Source organism: Saimiri boliviensis, chromosome 5, assembly GCF_048565385.1.
Source record: "Saimiri boliviensis isolate mSaiBol1 chromosome 5, mSaiBol1.pri, whole genome shotgun sequence".
NCBI lineage: Eukaryota > Metazoa > Chordata > Mammalia > Primates > Cebidae > Saimiri > Saimiri boliviensis.
Window position 1 is genome coordinate 128,481,485 of NC_133453.1, and position 19,143 is coordinate 128,500,627.

Genomic DNA, 19,143 nt, shown 5'->3' on the forward strand with positions numbered 1-19,143 from the left:
CTCAATTGGCAGATTAGAGGTTTAAACCCTTAATTGTAAGGCTTTGTTATCCTTCTGGATGCACAAGCGCATGCACAAACACACAGACAGACACACACACTCTCTCTCTCTCTCTCTCTCTCTCTCTCTCTCTCTCTCTCTCTCTCTCTCTCTCAGTTTCAAAACTCCCATGAATCATACAAATTGTACCCAGTAGCTCTTCCCAGGAACCTCACCTCACTGACAAAGTTCCTTTGAGGGCTTTTTCTGTTTAATAATAGGTTACATTCTTCAGGGCTGTATCTCCTTTGAGAAACTCATCTTTAAAAATATATGTGAAGCTTTTAAATATACAGAGTCTTGTTCTGTCACCCAGGCTGGAGTTCAGTGGCTCGACGCAACCTCCGCCTCCTGGGGTCAAGCAATTCTTCTGCCTCAGCCTCCAAAGTAGCTGGGACTACAGGCACATACCACCACACCAAGCTAATTTTTGTATTTTTAGTAGAGATGGAGTTTAACCACATTGGCCAGGCTGGTCTAACTTCTGACCTCGTGATCTGCCCACCTTGGCCTCTCAAAGTGTTGGGATTACAGGCATGAGCCACCGTGCCTGGCCAAAGCTTTGTTTTTAATACTAGAACTTTGCTGGACACGTACATCTCTGTTTTCAATTTCAGCTATATTTTTCTACACTCTACACCCCCTCATAAAACATGGCACCATAACATGCAAGGAGCATTGATGCAAGGCTTGTTCAGCCTGTGTCTGTCTCTGACAGTCACGTAGTTCAGTGAGTAGAGTCAGGGAATCATCCTAAGTGTAGTCAGCTATTACATGTTCTCAAGTCTATTTATATTTCCAGTTCCTACCTTATCTGTGGATGGGGGGGAACAAATTCCACATGTGGATTACTCTCAGTTCAGATCATTCTCCCTTTTACCTGTTCCAGGACAGCTTCTATATACTTTCAGGGTTGCTGCTTTGGTCAACTTAGAAATTTGGTGAAAATATGACTATTTACCCTTTCTATGACCTTAATAACAGTGCAGGATATTTCCTTCTAACTGATAATCTTATAAAAAGTTCTGATGTTTAAGCTCATTCTTGAATGTGGAATATCCGTGTAATGTGTTCATGGTCTCCAGGTGCAGGGCTGGCTGCTCATCTTTCAAGAGTACAATATACACCCCTGGGCTTGGCACACAGTGAGCATATATTGCTCAATAAATGCTGCCAAATGGAGGCATATGTTTTGTTTGAAATACAATTAATGTTTCACACATCGCTTACATGCTGCACATACCTGTGTTCTCCTCTTTTTCAGGCCATCAGCTGTACTCTGAACTGTAGTTGCCAAAGTTTCAAACCCGGAAAAATAAACCACCGTCAGTGTGAGCAATGCAAACATGGATGGGTGGCCCATGGTAACTTTATTTTTCACCCTCTCTTGGCCTGTAGTGTTACCTCTAAGTAACTTACAGTTATTCAGAAACTGATTTAATATCTAAGAATGACAGCTAACTAGTAAACTAACTAGTAAGTTACTAGCATGTCCCAGGCAACAGGCTAAGATTCAAAGAGTCTTGAATCTTAACTACTCTATATGGTCAGTGTCTTATTAACCTCCAAAAGAAAGAAAGAAAGAAAGAAAAAGTAAAGATGTAGAAACTGGTGATTCAGTGGTACCATTCTGTAATGATGGAAATGTTCTGTTCTGTCTAATACAGCCTCTAGCCTAGGATTGCCAGATAAAATACAGAATGCTCAGTCAAATTTGAATTTCAGATAAACAACAGAAAATGTTTTAGCCTAGATATGTCCCAATGAATATTTTTAGTGTACATATATCCTGCCCATTCATTGTTTATCTGAAATTTATATTTGGATTTAACTGGGTATCCTATTTTTTTATTTGCCAAATCTGACAACTCTGCAGTGGCCACTACTGAGTACTTGAAATGCAACTAGTGTAACTGAGGAATGGAGTTTTTAATTTTATTTAATTTTAATTCATTTTAATCTAAATAGCCATTTGTGACTAGTGGCTATTACATTGGATAGCATGGCCTTAGAGGGGGTTAATTTGTCAAGTGCCAAAACTAGAAAATGTCAAGCCCCACAACTAATGCTCAAACCCAGATCTCTTCAGATTCCCAAGCCCAGATTCTTCACCCCGAGACTCTGCTTCCTGATTATCCATCCTCTTGATTATGCACATGCCACCTCAGTTTTTTTCCCCTTTTCCTTGTTTCTTTCTTTGTGACTATTTCTCTCCTTAGCAAGGCCACAAGAAAGGGATAAAAGTCTCAGGCCAGTTCATTTATCTTAGAAGTTCCTATAAATAATTTGAAGTTTCATAGCTATAAGGTATTTAATCATTTGTATATTCATGTATTTTCTGTGGAACAAATAACCAAGAATTAGTCCTAACCTACTTTTTTTGCAGTCCTTCTCTTACAATTAGAACTTTTTAAAATGTCACTTTCTCAATTTGATTTTTCAGCTCTCAGTAAGCTAAGGATTCCCCCCATGTATCCAACAAGCCAAGTGGAGATTGTCCAGTCCAATGTGGTGTTTGATATTAGCAGCCTTATGCTCTATGGGACCCAGGCCATCCCCGTTCGCCTAAAAATCCTACTGGACCGGCTCTTCAGTGTGTTGAAGCAAGATGAGGTTCTCCAGATCCTCCATGCCTTGGACTGGACCCTTCAGGATTATATCCGTGGATACGTGCTGCAGGTACAGTAACCGTGACCATTGTCCTCCTAGGGTGTTTTCTGAAATTTTTGCCCATATAACTGATATAACCCTGTTACCTCCCAATGCTACCACCCTTGGTGGCCATCTTTCCCTTTAATACTTTTTCTAATGGCCTAAGCCCCTACCTCATGTTCTTACGGGGAGTCCAAGGCTTTCCCTCAAAATATCTATGAAGCTTTAGGATATGGGAGTATTACATATGCTCTGATTTGGCTTTTACTAAACTACCTCTTCCACAATAAACTAGTTGCCCCATTTCAGTTGCTGCCTCCACGTCTTTCATTAGTCCCAAACTACTTACTGCCACAAGATGCTGTCTGTTGACCAGGCGCAGTGGCTCATGCCTGTAATCCCAGCCCTTTGGGAGGCCAAGGGGGGTGGGTCATGAGGTCAAGAGATGGAGACCATCCTGGCCAACATGGTAAAACCCTATCTCTACTAAAAATACAAAAATCAGCTAGGTGTGGTGGCATGTGCCTGTAGCCCCAGCTCCTTGGGAAGCCGAGGCAGGAGAATTGCTTGAACCCAGGAGGCAGAGGTTGCAGTGAGCCGAGATCATGCCGCTGCACTCCAGCCTGGTGACAGAGTGAGATTCCATCTCAAAAAAAAAAAGATGCTGTTTGTATCAGATTTTACTGAGAGTTTGGGAGTGAGAAAGGGAACTTAATAATGTATAATTTCATGGCACACCTTCCTGTTCTTTAAAAGCCTTCTGCCATCTCACTGATGTTTTTCCTTCCTAGGCTCTGTTTTTTTATGATATTTCTGTGTTCATGTATGCATTTGCTTATTCTCTCTCTCTGTATATGTATATGTGTATATATATGCTTCTCCCTCCTTCCCTCCCTCTCTCCCCATACGCCAGTTTTCTTTTGGCCTCTTCATACATTCTCTTCTTTACTCCAGTATTCCAAGCCTTTAATCCTCTCTGTCCTCTTTATTTTGCAGATTATTTTACCTCTATTCCCAGATCATGCTGTGAGTGTGTAGGCCTCATGTTTCATTTCCAGAGAGGCCATCAAGGTGTATTTAGAAGCAAATAACATGTTTCCTGAGATGAAACATCATTCCTTTAAGATGTGAAACAGCTACAGCATTGTATTTTCTTGCCATTACACTAGAAAATGCCAAATTTTGGTAAAAATATCAGTGAAATGGGAGGCAGACATATTTCCAAGACCAACATAGATGTCAGTCTTACTGAGGTAGGCGATGTAATTTTTTTTTTTTTTTTTTTGAGACGGAGTTTCGCTCTTGTTACCCAGGCTGGAGTGTAATGGCGTGATCTTGGCTCACCACAACCTCCGCCTCCTGGGTTCAGGCAATTCTCCTGCCTCAGCCTCCTGAGTAGCTGGGATTACAGGCATGTACCACCATGCCCAGCTAATGTTTTGTATTTTTAGTAGAGACGGGGTTTCACCATGTTGACCAGGATGGTCTCGATCTCTTGACCGCATGATCCACCTGCCTCAGCCTCCTAAAGTGCTGGGATTACAGGCGTGAGCCACAGGCGATATAATTTAAATGAACACTAATAACAATTTTATAGACCTAGATCCTCTTCTAATAATCTTAAGAGTTAGGTATATTATCCCCATTTTCAATCAAAAAAACCAGCAGCTCAGAGTGCCTCAAAATCATGCTGAAAGTCATTTCACTAGTATGTTGCAAACCCAGAATTTGTACTCACTTCTCTTTAACTCAAAAACTAATAATCTTTCCCTGTAAAAATGTTTGCTCACCTCTGGTGCAGGACCCCCAGCAGACTAGAAACGACGATTTATGTAGAGTAGCATTATCTTACATTATGACATAGATCAATATTTAATGGTCCTAATAATCTTGCTTTCTAGTGTTAGGATTAAAAATATGGAATCAATTACCTTCAACCTCCAGTGCATGAAAAATTTATGATGTTACATTCTTCATCATCTTCAAAACTCTTACATGCACTGTGAAAAATCTCAGTAGGCCATCAAATACATGTTCTATGATAAAATATTTATTGTAGTTTTGGGAAAAGTTAGGCCTTGCTAGAGTTTGAAAGATCTCCAACACTCCAGTGTAATTACAGCTCTGCTTTGTGAACACGGGCAATAGATCAATACAGGTTCATTTGTTTTCTGATGTTAGTTGCTTAGGAAGATTATTAAACTTGCAACAAATGAATACTTGAGCTGTATCTAGGCCTGATTGTTCCATCTATCCTTTTTAGATAAGGAAGCTACTATTGTTCAAATGATACATATTTTAATTTAATAGGGAAAATTATTATGTCTAATACAAGACAACCAGTTGGTCTGAAATGAGGTGAAAAATAATCACCACATTTCTCTTACTTCAGCTTAAGTAATATTTCATTTCTCTCTTTTGCACTAATTGTAACACTACTGCTTTATATATGTGCAGCTTATGTTCTGCACAAAGCTTCTGGCCTGGGAGAGTAGGGTGTACAGGGACTAACTAAACTCTCCGAAGCCCTGCGTTTATCTTTTTCTCATATGTACAAAGGTATCCTATAGTCTAGTGGACTACATTTTTAGAGAAAAGGATAAAGACTTGTAAATTGATCACACTTCTAAAATCTCGTTTGGGTTTAGGATGCATCAGGAAAGGTGTTGGATCACTGGAGCATCATGACCAGTGAGGAAGAAGTGGCCACCTTGCAGCAGTTCCTTCGTTTTGGAGAGACCAAATCCATAGTTGAACTCATGGCAATTCAAGAGAAAGAAGAGCAGTCCATCATCATACCACCTTCCACAGCAAATGTAGATATCAGGGCTTTCATCGAGAGCTGCAGCCACAGGAGTTCTAGCCTTCCCACTCCTGTGGACAAAGGAAACCCCAGCAGTATACACCCCTTTGAGAACCTCATAAGCAACATGACTTTCATGCTGCCTTTCCAGTTCTTCAACCCTCTGCCTCCTGCACTGATAGGGTCACTGCCTGAACAGTATATGTTGGAGCAGGGTCATGACCAAAGTCAGGACCCCAAACAGGAAGTCCATGGGCCCTTCCCTAACAGCAGCTTCTTAACTTCCAGTTCCACATCATTTCAAGTTGAAAAAGATCAGTGTTTAAACTGTCCAGATGCTATCACTAAAAAAGACAACACCCATTTAAGTGACTCCAGCTCATATAACATTGTCACTAAGCTTGAAAGGACACAGTTATCCCCTGAGGCTAAACTGAAGCCAGAGAGGAATAGCCTTGGTACAAAGAAGGGCCGGGTATTCTGCACTGCATGTGAGAAGACCTTCTATGACAAAGGCACCCTCAAAATCCACTACAATGCCGTCCACCTGAAGATTAAGCATAAATGCACCATCGAAGGGTGTAACATGGTGTTCAGTTCCTTAAGGAGCCGGAATCGCCATAGCGCCAACCCCAACCCTCGGCTGCACATGCCAATGAACAGAAATAACCGGGACAAAGACCTCAGGAATAGCCTGAACCTGGCCAGCTCTGAGAACTACAAGTGCCCAGGTTTCACAGTGACATCCCCAGACTATAGGCCTCCTCCCAGCTACCCTGGTTCAGGAGAGGATTCCAAAGGCCAACCAGCCTTCCCAAACATTGGGCAAAATGGTGTACTTTTTCCCAACCTAAAGACAGTCCAGCCAGTCCTTCCTTTTTACCGCAGTCCAGCCACACCTGCCGAGGTAGCAAACACACCTGGGATGCTGCCTTCCCTCCCACTGTTGTCCTCGTCAATCCCAGAACAGCTGGTTTCAAATGAAATGCCATTTGATGCCCTTCCCAAGAAGAAATCTAGGAAGTCCAGTATGCCTATTAAAATAGAGAAAGAAGCTGTGGAAATAGCTAATGAGAAAAGACACAACCTCAGCTCAGATGAAGACATGCCCCTGCAGGTGGTCAGTGAAGATGAGCAGGAGACTATCAGTCCTCGGTCACACAGAGTATCTGAGGAGCAGCACACACAGTCAGGAAGCTTAGGAAAGCCTCTCCTAGAAGGAGAGAGGCCCTGCCATCGTGAATCAGTGATTGAGTCCAGTGGAGCCATCAGCCAAACCCCTGAGCAGGACACACACAACTCAGAGAGGGAGACTGAGCAGACACCAACGCTGATCATGGTGCCAAGGGAGGTCGAGGATGGTGGCCATGAACACTACTTCACACCTGGGATGGAGCCTCAAGTTCCTTTTTCTGAATACATGGAACTGCAGCAGCGCCTGCTGGCTGGGGGACTCTTCAATGCTTTGTCCAACAGGGGAATGGCTTTTCCTTGTCTTGAAGATTCTAAAGAACTGGAGCACTTGGGTCAGCATGCATTAGCAAGGCAGATGGACGAAAATCGCTTCCAGTGTGACATCTGCAAGAAGACCTTTAAAAATGCTTGCAGTGTGAAAATGCATTACAAGAATATGCATGTCAAAGAAACACACACATGCACAGTGGAGGGCTGTAGTGCTACCTTTCCCTCCCGCAGGAGCAGAGACAGGTAAGGCATCTTCTGGCAATCATTTTTTCTAAGGCAGTGGCTCTTAAACTTTAACATGCATCAGAATCACCTGGAGAGTTGTTAAAACACAGACTTCTGGGCCCCACCCTAGAATTTCCATTTCATTAAGTCTGGGGCCAGGCCCAAGAGTTGGCATTTTTAACAAGTTATCAGATGATGCTGATGTTACTGTATCTGGGGGCCACAGTTTGAGAAATACTGTTCTGTGAATTTTCATATTTCCATATTTTGGAAGTAAAAATTCATAAATTTTTACTTCCAAAAACCTAACCTAATTTGGCCACAAAACCTGATCTGAAGTGATGTGAGGTTATTTGTAATCTTCTTTATTCTCCTTTTGTGTGGATTTATAAATATGTATGTGGTACAGATAGTAATGGATTAATTATAGGATATTAACAGTGTTTCATTATATGCATCATTTAGTAGACTACTGGAATTAGTGGTTTCCAGTAAATAGAAAGTCTGAGAAATTCTGAATTCAGAAACACATCCAGCCCCAAGGGAATGGGATAAGAAATCATGAAATTTGGCCTGGTGCAGTTGCTCACACCTGTAATCCCAGCACTTTGGGAGGCCAAGGCGGGTGGATCACAAGGTCAAGAAATCGAGACCATCCTGGCCAACATGGTAAAACCCTGTCTCTAATAAAAATACAAAACTTAGCTGGGCATGATTTTGTGTGCCCATAGTCCCAGCTACTCAGAAGGCTGAGGCAGGAGAACCATTTTAACCTGGGAGGCAGAGGTCGCAGTGAGCCGAGATCACGCCACTGCATTCCAGCCTGGCAAATGAGTGAGACTGTCTCAAAAAAAAAAAAAAAAAGCAATCATGAACTACTTGTCACATTAGCAGATAAAGTAAAGCATAAATAATGGTTCGAATAGAGTGAGAAGGGAACTTTTTTTTTCTTTTTTTTTTTTTTTTTTTTGAGACGGAGTTTCGCTCTTGTTGCCCAGGCTGGAGTGCAATGGCGCAATCTCGGCTCACCACAACCTCCGCCTCCTGGGTTCAGGCAATTCTCCTGCCTCAGCCTCCTGAGTAGCTGGGATTACAGGCACATGCCACCATGCACAGCTAATTTTTTAGTATTTTTAGTAGAGACGGGGTTTCACCATGTTGACCAGGATGGTCTCGATCTCTTGACCTCGTGATCCACCCGCCTCGGCCTCCCAAAGTGCTGGGATTACAGGCTTGAGCCACCGCGCCCGGCCGAGAAGGGAACTTTTAAGTTACTATTATAGCTTACCAAAACTTAACTCAATTTCATTTGATAATATGAAATCCATAGAATAAAATGTTTTAGTTTATTTCTAGTTACTCAGCTACATTTAAAAGGAAGAATCACTGCTTGATCGAAGGTTTTTTAAATATTAAGATATAAAAGAATAAAGGTGATTGGCAGGTGGTTTCAGGGACTGTGATTTCTGGTTGAAGGAGCCTAAATTTTCATGACAAACACATAGAGGCCAACTGTTGACAAAGTGCCCCACTATAGAGCATATGTCGTCACTGTGGGGATAGCACTGGTGTTACCGTCTTGCCTATGCTTTTCTTCATGAACTTGAGTCACTTAACCACTCTTGAGGTCACCTTCCTCCCCAGCCTGTAAACGGAAGAGCAAGCATACCAAAAGATGGCCCCAGGAGGCTTATGGAAAAGATCAACTGCCTGATGAAATCCAATATGATAAATACTTAATGGTGCACTGAATATTAAAATGCTACATTTGCAGAAACAAGCTTGACTTGAAGTAGTTCAACGTGAACATTTAGTGCAAGTTGTAATACCTACCAAATTTGTTAAGACAGTGAAAAGGTACAGACTGCCACATGCGTTCCTGGACAGGGCTCATAAAAACATACTCATTGTCTTTAGCAAAGAGGATACAGCACAGGAGATATTAGTTAAATGTTTATATTAAATCAATGTTTCTACTGATAGGATATTGAACCAAACCACCAAGGTACCCTAATTAGTGAACCAGTCCTCCTTTAGCCTCCAAGAGGAGAGGAGTGTTTGTTCATGAGTAAGCTGTTATAAAGAGACAGTTATGTTGGTCATATTATCCTTGATATTTATGATACTGTTGTAGCCTACAATATCTACTAAATTAGAAGGCATATTGGATTCAGATACTTTCTTAATTTGATACTTCTTTTTCATAGATTTAATATTTATGTTCTGACCTATTTGCATTAATAGATCTGAGCCCTTCCCAATTGCCACAACAGGAAAGCATCTTGCATTCTAAATTAAAACCACTAATTCCAGTAGTCTAGAACTTGAAATGCATTTTACCTAGAATCTATGATTTAAGTAACAGTATTATAGGACTTTTTGGGCAGGCCCAGACCTAACCATTTAGAGAGATTGAGTAAGACTGAGAGATTGAGAACTGCGTTGCTGTAGGGACAGCTAACTTCTCTTTGAGCCACTGCTACTGCCAGCAACAGTTAGCAAGACCCATCAGGAAGGGACTAGGACAGCACCCTGGATGCTTATTTACCCCATGAATATTAAGAACTTTCTATGTTAGGTGCTGAAGACATAATCCCTGCCCACTGTAGTGGGGGAGACAGACCAGAAACAGGCAATTACAGTTGAATATGATGACTTCTGCAATGGAGAAATGTAGGCTGTTGTGGGTACATGGGAGGGCACCTTGCGAAGTTAAGGAAAGCTTCCTGGACGAAGGAGTATGTCTACAGCAGTAACTCTGAAACATTTTCATTTTATAACCCCTTTACAAATACTTAAACCTAAGGTTACTCAAGAGCTGCTCTCTATTTGGGTTATATCTATCAAAATTTATTTTAGAAATTAAAAAATTCAACTTTATATATTAACATATGTTTATTTTAAAACTACATTTTCCAAAAGCAAAATTTTAGTGAGATGAGTGGCTTTGTTTTACATTTTTGTAAATCTCATTAATGTCTGACTTTGTAAAGACAACTACATTCTCATATCTGCTTCTGCATATGCTCTGTTGCAAAATCATGTCACGTAGCCTCTGAAAAACTGACTCATGGGACAATGAAAGTGAAAAAGGCAAATAATATCTTAGAATTATGAAACTCTGACTTCCAGAACTCCCCAAAAGTGCCTCAGGAACCACTAGGGGTGCTCAGACCACACTCTGAGAACCACTGGTCTCAACTAATCAAAATAGAAGCCAAGAGGAAGAGTTGGAGGAGAGAGGTAGAGATTGAAGGAAGAGATGGAGACATGAGCACTGTGTACAGGATTAGCAAAGCCCTAGAAACTGAAAGCCTGGTACATGATTCACAGGGTTTTTACAGTTGTAGTAGTTACTGGTCTTAGGGGACATGGCTTTTTTTTTTTTTTTTTTTTTTTTTTTTTGAGACGGAGTTTCACTCTTGTTACCCATTCTGGAGTGCAATGGCGCGATCTCAGCTCACCACAACCTCTACCTCCTGGGTTCAGGCAATTCTCCTGCCTCAGCCTCCTGAGTAGCTGGGATTACAGGCACGTGCCACCATGCCCAGCTAATGTTTTGTATTTTTAGTAGAGACGGGGTTTCACCATGTTGACCAGGATGGTCTTGATCTCCTGACCTTGTGATCCACCTGCCTTGGCCTCCGAAAGTGCTGGGATTACAGGCTTGAGCCACCGTGCCTGGCCGGGACATGGCACTTTTAAGGCTTGAGAGGGGTGAGAGAGCCCACAAGTTAGCTATTAGTATGCATGGAATACTCAGGAGTTGGGTATGAGGCCCAGAGGTTTGCTTTGTTGCAGTAGGGACCTTTCTGAACTAGGTTCCAATAAACGTGCTTGTCTTTCTTTTTAATCACCTGTATGTACTGGAACCTGTATGTCAACCCAGTGTCTGGTTTTCTGCTAGCACATACCAGCCCCTTAAACCCAGAAGGCTGACATAATCACAGGGCAGAGTTGGAGTTAAGAAGGGCTGCTTGCAAAGTATGTTATCTGGGAGTAAAATTGTGATTATGTCCAGAAAACATGTGTAAGGGAATAGAAGACAGAATTGTGCATGAACTGTTGAACTGTAAATTTTATACATTTTATAAAACATGATTAGCTTCCCACACACGTGTCTTTGGGGATTTAGAAAATTCAATTCTTATTTTGGTGAAGATGTTTTCCCCAACTTGACCCTGCCATACATTCTGATATGTATTGGGGGAGTATTTTCTCTATTTGGAATAATTGTCCTGTCACCTGTAAGATTGTAACCCCCTTGGTAAGGATTGTTTTTTCCTGTCAAAAGTTAGCAGAGGATTTCTAAGGAAGAGCAACATTGATTTACAGGTTACTTCCAAATGATAACATATGACTAAAAGGCATGTGTCATAATGGATACTCATTATCTGCCCTTCAAGAGTAATCATTGGGTAGAAGATTGGTGGTATGCTTATTCTGCTGCATTTGCAAAACTTCTGTCTGGTATAGGATAGTGAAACATTACAAATATGAACTAAACTACATGCACAATTCTAGCCAATCAGATTCTTACCCACACTTGTAGAACTTTTAGGATGAAGTGTATGTCAGTACCCTAGACTAACACTATCCAATAGAAATACAATGCAAGCTTCACAGGAAATTTTAAATAGTCTAATAGCCACTGTAAAAAAGTAAAAATAAAAAGCAGATGTGTTAAAATTTAACAACATTTAATTTAGTATATCCAAAATATTATCCTTGCAACATATGACACTAGTCACATTTCAGGTGCTCAGTATCCGTGTATGGCTAGTGGCTATTATATTGGACAGTGCACTCCAGAGGGTAATATTTCCTGATTTCATTGAAATGAAGTCCTCTTCTTAGTTCCTTATAGTTTGTGACCAGTTTTCTCCTGGGATCTCCTCGTTCCAGTGTCCCAGTTAAACTGGTCTAGTTGATGTAGTCTAGCCATTCTGGGAGACAGACCAGAAACAGACAATTACAGTTGAATGTGATGACTTCTGCAATGGGCAAATGCTGCTATGGGCACATGGGAGGGCACCGTGAGAAATTAAGGAAAGATTCCTGGAAGAAGGGGTATGTTAAATCAGTTTGCTTCTTCATATGCAGAAGCAGATATGAGCCCTGAAACAGTGAGATACAGAAAGTACATCAAACAGACAGTGGAAATCAAAAAGGACTACATATTTTCAGTTTCCAGACTGTCAGCTTTCCTGGTGAACACTAACTTCTGACAAGCAATGAACAACAGTGGGCTTGTGTCCACTAAACAGGTGTTACATCCCATGAGGGCCTACCCCCTTATCATCGGTGCTCCCGTACTACACATTTTTCCTGGTATCTACCAAGTCTCTCCACTCAGAATGATGACTGTTTCTAAAATAGCCCAACACATTACTAATCATCTTTTCACTGTTGTAGACACAGCTCAAACCTAAACCTTCACCAAAAAGCATTGAGTCAAGAAGCACTGGAAGGCAGTGAAGACCACTTCCGTGCAGCTTACCTTCTGAAAGATGTGGCTAAGGAAGCCTATCAGGATGTGGCTTTTACACAGCAAGCCTCCCAGACATCGGTCATTTTCAAAGGAACAAGTCGAATGGGCAGTCTGGTTTACCCAATAACCCAAGTCCACAATGCCAGCCTGGAGAGCTACAACTCTGGCCCCTTGAGCGAGGGCACCATCCTGGATTTGAGTACTACCTCAAGCATGAAGTCAGAGAGTAGCAGCCATTCCTCCTGGGACTCTGACGGGGTGAGTGAGGAAGGGACTGTGCTTATGGAGGACAGTGATGGGAACTGTGAAGGGCCGAGCCTTGTTCCCGGGGAAGATGAGTACCCCATCTGTGTCCTGATGGAGAAGGCCGACCAGAGCCTTGCCAGCCTGCCTTCTGGGTTGCCCATAACCTGTCATCTCTGCCAAAAGACATACAGTAACAAAGGGACCTTTAGAGCCCACTACAAAACTGTGCACCTTCGCCAGCTCCACAAATGCAAAGTACCAGGCTGCAACACTATGTTTTCATCTGTTCGCAGTCGAAACAGACATAGCCAGAATCCCAACCTGCACAAAAGCCTGGCCTCGTCTCCAAGTCACCTCCAGTAACAAGACGGCAAACCAAGTATGCCCAGATAAGCTTTTGCCATAATTCAGGAATAAGGTAGTCCAAAGAAATGATTCTTACTGTTTAATATCATTTGGGGCAAGTCAGGTAAAACTATTTGATTTGACTTTATAGTTTTCCACAGCAGAATGAACAAAAGACAAACCTTGTGGGAAGATGACACTGGGGCAGCCCTTCCTATTATTTTTCTTAGCCCAAGAGGTCTTTCACTGTCAGAAGGAAAACTTGCAGAATTGCAGTTTTTCCCAGATTTGTTTACATATTTCCTGGGAAAGATCCAGGTCTGCAGATCAACAGCAGTGGGCCAGGACCTAGGGGTGGCTTGAAATGAGGCTTGCAGTGTTAAGGGTCTTGGATAAGAAGTGTCCTGGGGAAGAAGACTCACCATGGACAAGATACCAGTCGCAATGATAGCATTTTCATTTCCTTCTGCAATTAGTTCGAGATCCAGACCTGAGTTTAGAAGACTGACTGACTTTTTGAGACCATCCATGTATTTCGAGTGGATGATTGTGCCTCCCCTCAGCCCTGTGCCAAAGGTCTCATATGTTACCCCAGGGAGTTCAGAGGATTGGGTTGGCCTCTGACATTTTCCTTGTTAATTCTTGTTCTGTAACATGCATTCAAGAAGCTGGGGGAAAATATCTCATGCACTTAAATAACAGTCTTCAATTTAATTTAAAAATATTTTGATAATATTTAATTTGTGCTTATGTGGTATTTAGTGTGAGTGCAGATTTTGCACTGTATCACCTCTGGATCTCTGCTCAGAAGCAGAATAAGTGATGACCTAAATGTCAAAGTCACCGTTCATTTTCATTTGGTGAACTTCAAAGTCTTGTTCTTTTTGGTCACCTGTGGAATGAATGCAGGCATGATTTTGGCAGGACCATTTGTACATATTCTGCCATAGAGAATGTGGTTCTGATGGTTGTTGTGCATTTTCAGTATCACTGGATCTCTCAGTCTTCACCCTTTTATAAATGTGTAAGATTAGGATGAACTTTTGAATTTAGTTGGTAGGAAAAAAAAAGTAGGACATTATTGCCATATTGTATGTCTTAATATTTAACTTATTCTGAAGTATATTCCACACTGTTATACACATTTTCTGTTGTAGAAAGGAAGTTTAATCAGCCCTGTGTAATGAAACCATCTCCTGAAATTCATCATTTACAGTATTCTAAAAGCCTGTGTAGGTACAAGGACATTGATTTTGTATTCAGAATTCAAGTTAACTATCTTTTAAACTCATGGTTGATGTAAGTAATAAAAAAATTCTTAAAGAAAATTGAGGGTTAAAAGAGATATTATTCCTCTGAAGGTTGAAAAAAGCCAACAACCTGTTACCAATTATTTCAACTATTTTTTTTTGTTTTAATACATGTGACAACTTAAAACTTGTTTCTATTTAAAGTGAGATGTAGCCTTCAACTGTTTTGTTACCCAACTGTTTAATATTCCAGTTTTCCCAAAGTGAAAAAATTTGTATTCAAATGTTTTCTATGATTTAATAAAAATATACAGCATACCTTTTGTTTAAAAAGGCAAACATTTGTAAAAACAGTTTTGTCATATGGGCTGTGTTTTGTACAAGTGCATATGCTTACGCACACACACAGATATGCATTATGAATTTGACAGAACCGAAAACCCTAAGGGTTGGGGGCGGGGGTCTAGTGGACAGGGAATAGTAACTACTGCCACATCAAACAAAAGTTGCAGAAATTAATGAGTTCAAAAAGAAACGAAGTGGTTACTTCATTGGTAGGAGGATCTGGGTGTGCTGATCTTTTACCAAGACCAGGCACAGTGGCTCACGTCCATAATCCCAACACTTTGGGAGGCCGACGCAGGCAGATCACCTGAGGTCAGGAATCGAAGACCACCCTGGCCAACCTCGACTCTACTAAAATTACAAAAAATTATCCAGGCACAGTAGCTGTAATCCCAGCTACTTGGGAAGCTGAGGCATGAGAATCACTTGAACCTGAGAGGCAGAGGTTGCAGTGAGCCAAGATCATTTCACTGCACTTTAGCCTGGTGACAGGGCAAGACTCCATCTCAAAAAAAAAAGTTATTTTTTTAAAAATACAGTGCTTTCAAAGAGAAGTCTTATAGCCAATGCTCCAAAGAGAATGCAGTGAAAAGATTTAAACCTCTTCTTTAAAATGCAGGTTGTTTTAAAAAACGAATTTTTATAACTTGTAATTTTTTCACCTTTTCTCCTACCCTTCCAATATAATAAGAGTATGATCGACGATCTACCCATCCAGCCACTCTCATTGATCTTCTTTATACTTCACGGAGAGAAAAGTTATCAGAGGGAAACTGAACACTTCTACCATCATCTGTACTGTTCTCCCCCTACTCTAAGCCCTATCATCTCCTTTCTGTATGATTGCAGTCGCTTCTTATCTGTTGTTTTCCTTCTTACGTTCTACAGTGGCCAAAGTGGTCTTTCTAAGATGTACATCAGATCATGTAGTGCCTCAACTCAAAACCATCCAGTGGTTTCCCTTAACAGTGAGTATAAAATCCAGAGTTTCCCAAGGCCTACAAGCCCTTCAGCTTTGTTATTTGGATGCTTCTCACCCCTGCTACTTCTCCATCCCCTTTTCCCACTAATCTCTTTACATTTTATCTGTTGTCAGCTTTGTCTTCCTTCTCCCACAGTAGTTCTTCCAAAACCACTTTGTGAGATCCTACTCCACCAACTCTCCATATTCACAGAAGCTGCCCTCACTTCCTACTCAGATAATTGGGAGAGCTTCTGCATTGCCGACCACCTCCTTTTCAGTTTGTGTATAATCACACCCATCCTCGTGTGGTCACATCTGCCTCGGCCTTTTGAAATCCACCTCATGCCTGGTGGGCCCTCACAGTAAGCTGCAGATACCTCTATGAGAAAGTTACCGGGATTCCACCACCACCCATTTTGCTGTCACATTCAGAACCGTCATGATCTCCCTGGGCTCAACACCCGTCACTGAGGGATCTGAATTTCCCTGGCTCAGTCTTTCTAGTTTTATCCACTTGTGCCTATGGGGGGCTATATTTGGGTCCTCCATGATGCCAACATCAACAGGGCTAAATATGCGAGGATTTTCTTTTTTTGAAGTTTTTATTTATTGCATTTTAGGTTTTGGGGTACATGTGAAGAACATGCAAGATTGTTGCATAAGTAAACACATGGCAGTGTGGTTTGCTGCCTTCCTCTCCATCACCTGTATCTGGCATTTCTCCCCATGTTATCCCTCCCCAACTCCCCACCCACTGCTGTTCCTCCCCTTCTTCCCCCCCAACAGACCCCAGTGTGTGATGCTCCCCTCCCTGTGTCCATGTGTTCTCATTGTTCAACACCTGCCTATGAGTGAGAACATGTGGTGTTTGATTTTCTGTTCTTTTGTCAGTTTGCTGAGAGTGATGGTTTCCAGGTTCATCCATGTCCCTACAAAGAACATGAACTCATCGTTTTTTATGGCTGCATAGTATTCCATGGTGTTTATGTGCCACATTTTCCCTGTCCAGTCAATGGTGATCGATGGGCATTTGGGTTGGTTCCAAGTCTTTGCTATTGTAAACAGTGCCGCAGCGAACGCTTGTGTGCATGTGTCCTTATAACAGAACAATTTATAATCCTTTGGATCTATACCCAGAAATGGGATTGCTGGATCAAATGGAATTTCTATTTCTAGGTCCTTGAGGAATCGCCACACTGTCTTCCACAATGGTTGAACTAATTTACACCCCCCACCAATGGTGTAAAAGTGTTCATATTTCTTCCCATCTTCTCCAGCATCTGTTTTCTCCAGATTTTTTTAATGATCACCATTCTAACTGGCATGAGATAGTATCTCAATGTAGTTTTGATTTTGGTTTCTCTAATGACCAGTGATGATGAGCATTTTTACATATGTTTGTCGGCCTCATGTATGTCTTCTTTTGTAAAGTGTCTGTTCATATCCTTTGCCCACTTTTGAATGGGCTTTTTTCTTGTAAATCTGTTTTAGTTATTTGTAGATTCTGGGTATTAGCCCTTTGTCAGATGGGTAGATTGCAAACATTTTTCCCATTCTGTTGGTTACTGATTCACTCTAATGACTGTTTCTTTTGCTGTACAGAAGCTCTGGAGTTTGATTAGGTCCCATTTGTCTATTTTAGCTTTTGTTACCAATGCTTTTGATGTTTTAGTCATGAAGTCCTTGCCTATGCCTATGTCCTGAATGGTTTTGCCTAGATTTTCTTCTAGGGTTTTATGGCACTAGGTCTTATGTTTAAGTCTTTAATCCATCTGGAGTTAATTTTAGTGTAAGGTGTCAGGAAGGGGTCCAGTTTCTGCTTTCTGCACATGGCTAGCCGGTTTTCCCAACACCATTTATTAAACAAGGAATCCTTTCCTCATTGCTTGTTTTTGTCAGGTTTGTCAAAGATCAGATGGTTGTAGATGTGTGGTGTTGCCTCCGAGTTCTCTGTTCTGTTCCATTGGTCTGTATCTCTGTTTTGGTACCAGTACCATGCTGTTTTGGTTCCTGTAGCCTTGTAGTATAGTTTGAAGTCAGGTAGTGTGATGCCTCCAGCTTTGTTCTTTTTGCTTAGAATTGACTTGGCTATGCGGGCTCTCTTTTGGAAAAATATGGAACGCTTCACGAATTTGCATGTCATCCTTGCGCAGGGGCCATGCAAATCTTCTCTGTATCATTCCAATTTTAGTATATGTGCTGCTGAAGGAGGCACAGCATGGATTTTATTAAGGTAAATTACTTTGAGATAAAATAGAAAGCCAGGAAGAGCTGAGAGAGCCAGTCCATGCAACACAGTTCTGACTCTCAGTGAAGGGGAGAGGGAGGGAAGATCAGGTGAAAGTATCCAAAGTTGACGCACAGTCTAAGTAAGTTCAACAAGGCCATCAGAATCCCTTGAGTCAAGGTCAACCATCAGAACAGTCCTGTATCTCTGGCGAATGGGTTCCCTGGGAATTATATTCCTGTCATGCTCAGTCATTGGCTTTGAACAGCCCATGGGAAGGGTGCCTCATAGCAAATGTAACAGTGGATTTAGAGTAGAGTAGGGGGAGCCCTAGGCCAAATCTTACCTTTCTAAAGGCCCTATGTGCTGTTCAAGGTGCATTCAAACCTGTATTTAACTTTTAATTGGACTCAAAAGAAGTGTCCCTATTCTTTCTGAAGCCTGATGCCCTCCCTTCACCCCTTTAGCTGACTCAAGGGTGTGGTGCCAGCCCTTCTGTCCCATTCGTTATCAAATTCATCCTTTCCACTGGTTCCATCTCTAGCCTATGTATTTGCAGATCTCTCTCATCTTAATGGTTAATAGAAAAAGATAGCCTTCGGGACCCTGATCACTGATCCCTTCTAGTGATATTCTTTCCTCCTCCTTCTACAGCCAATGACCTTAGAATAGCAGGTTTTGCCTCTCCCCTAATCACTGCATTCTTGTTTCTTCCCCTTACCCTTTAGGGCCCCTTACCATTTAGGGAACCAAGGTTTCCAGTGACTTCCCGATGGCCACCTCCAAAAGGACACATTTGGTTCTTTGGTGTCCCCTAGTCTTGTTCTTGACCTTTTCCTCTCCTCACTCTCATGCTTTCTTCTAGGTTGTCTCATTCATTCCCATGACTTTACCCAGGGCTGCACTCCTGACTAGTAAATTACCTACTGGGTATCAAAGAATAATCCACTGCATCTCCAGCCCAACTTCTCCCAAACTCATTATGTCATTTCACCATCAATCAACCATTTTCCCCCTCCTGTTTCCTTGGATTGAAGAACGGTGCCACCACCCGCCCAGTCAACCCAAACTAAAAACCTGGGGTCAATACCA

At 41.7% G+C, this 19,143-nt stretch overlaps 1 protein-coding gene and 1 non-coding gene across 2 annotated transcripts in view; one reads left to right on the plus strand and one right to left on the minus strand.

Annotated features, from left to right (window-relative positions):
• Positions 1–14,854, plus strand: part of BNC1 (basonuclin zinc finger protein 1) — a 30,246-nt gene extending 15,392 nt beyond the window's left edge. Inside the window, exons 2-5 of the mRNA XM_039479981.2 lie at positions 1,304–1,403; positions 2,483–2,718; positions 5,340–7,201; positions 12,599–14,854. Of these exons, the coding sequence (XP_039335915.1) occupies positions 1,304–1,403; positions 2,483–2,718; positions 5,340–7,201; positions 12,599–13,283 (2,883 nt within the window). The 3' untranslated portion in view covers positions 13,284–14,854. The remainder of the gene's footprint in view (positions 1–1,303; positions 1,404–2,482; positions 2,719–5,339; positions 7,202–12,598) is intronic.
• Positions 14,855–17,932: 3,078 nt separating this feature from the next.
• On the minus strand, positions 17,933–18,039 carry LOC120368268 (U6 spliceosomal RNA). The gene has a single exon (XR_005582454.1). It is a non-coding gene; the product is annotated as a U6 spliceosomal RNA (small nuclear RNA).
• Positions 18,040–19,143: the final 1,104 nt, after the last annotated feature.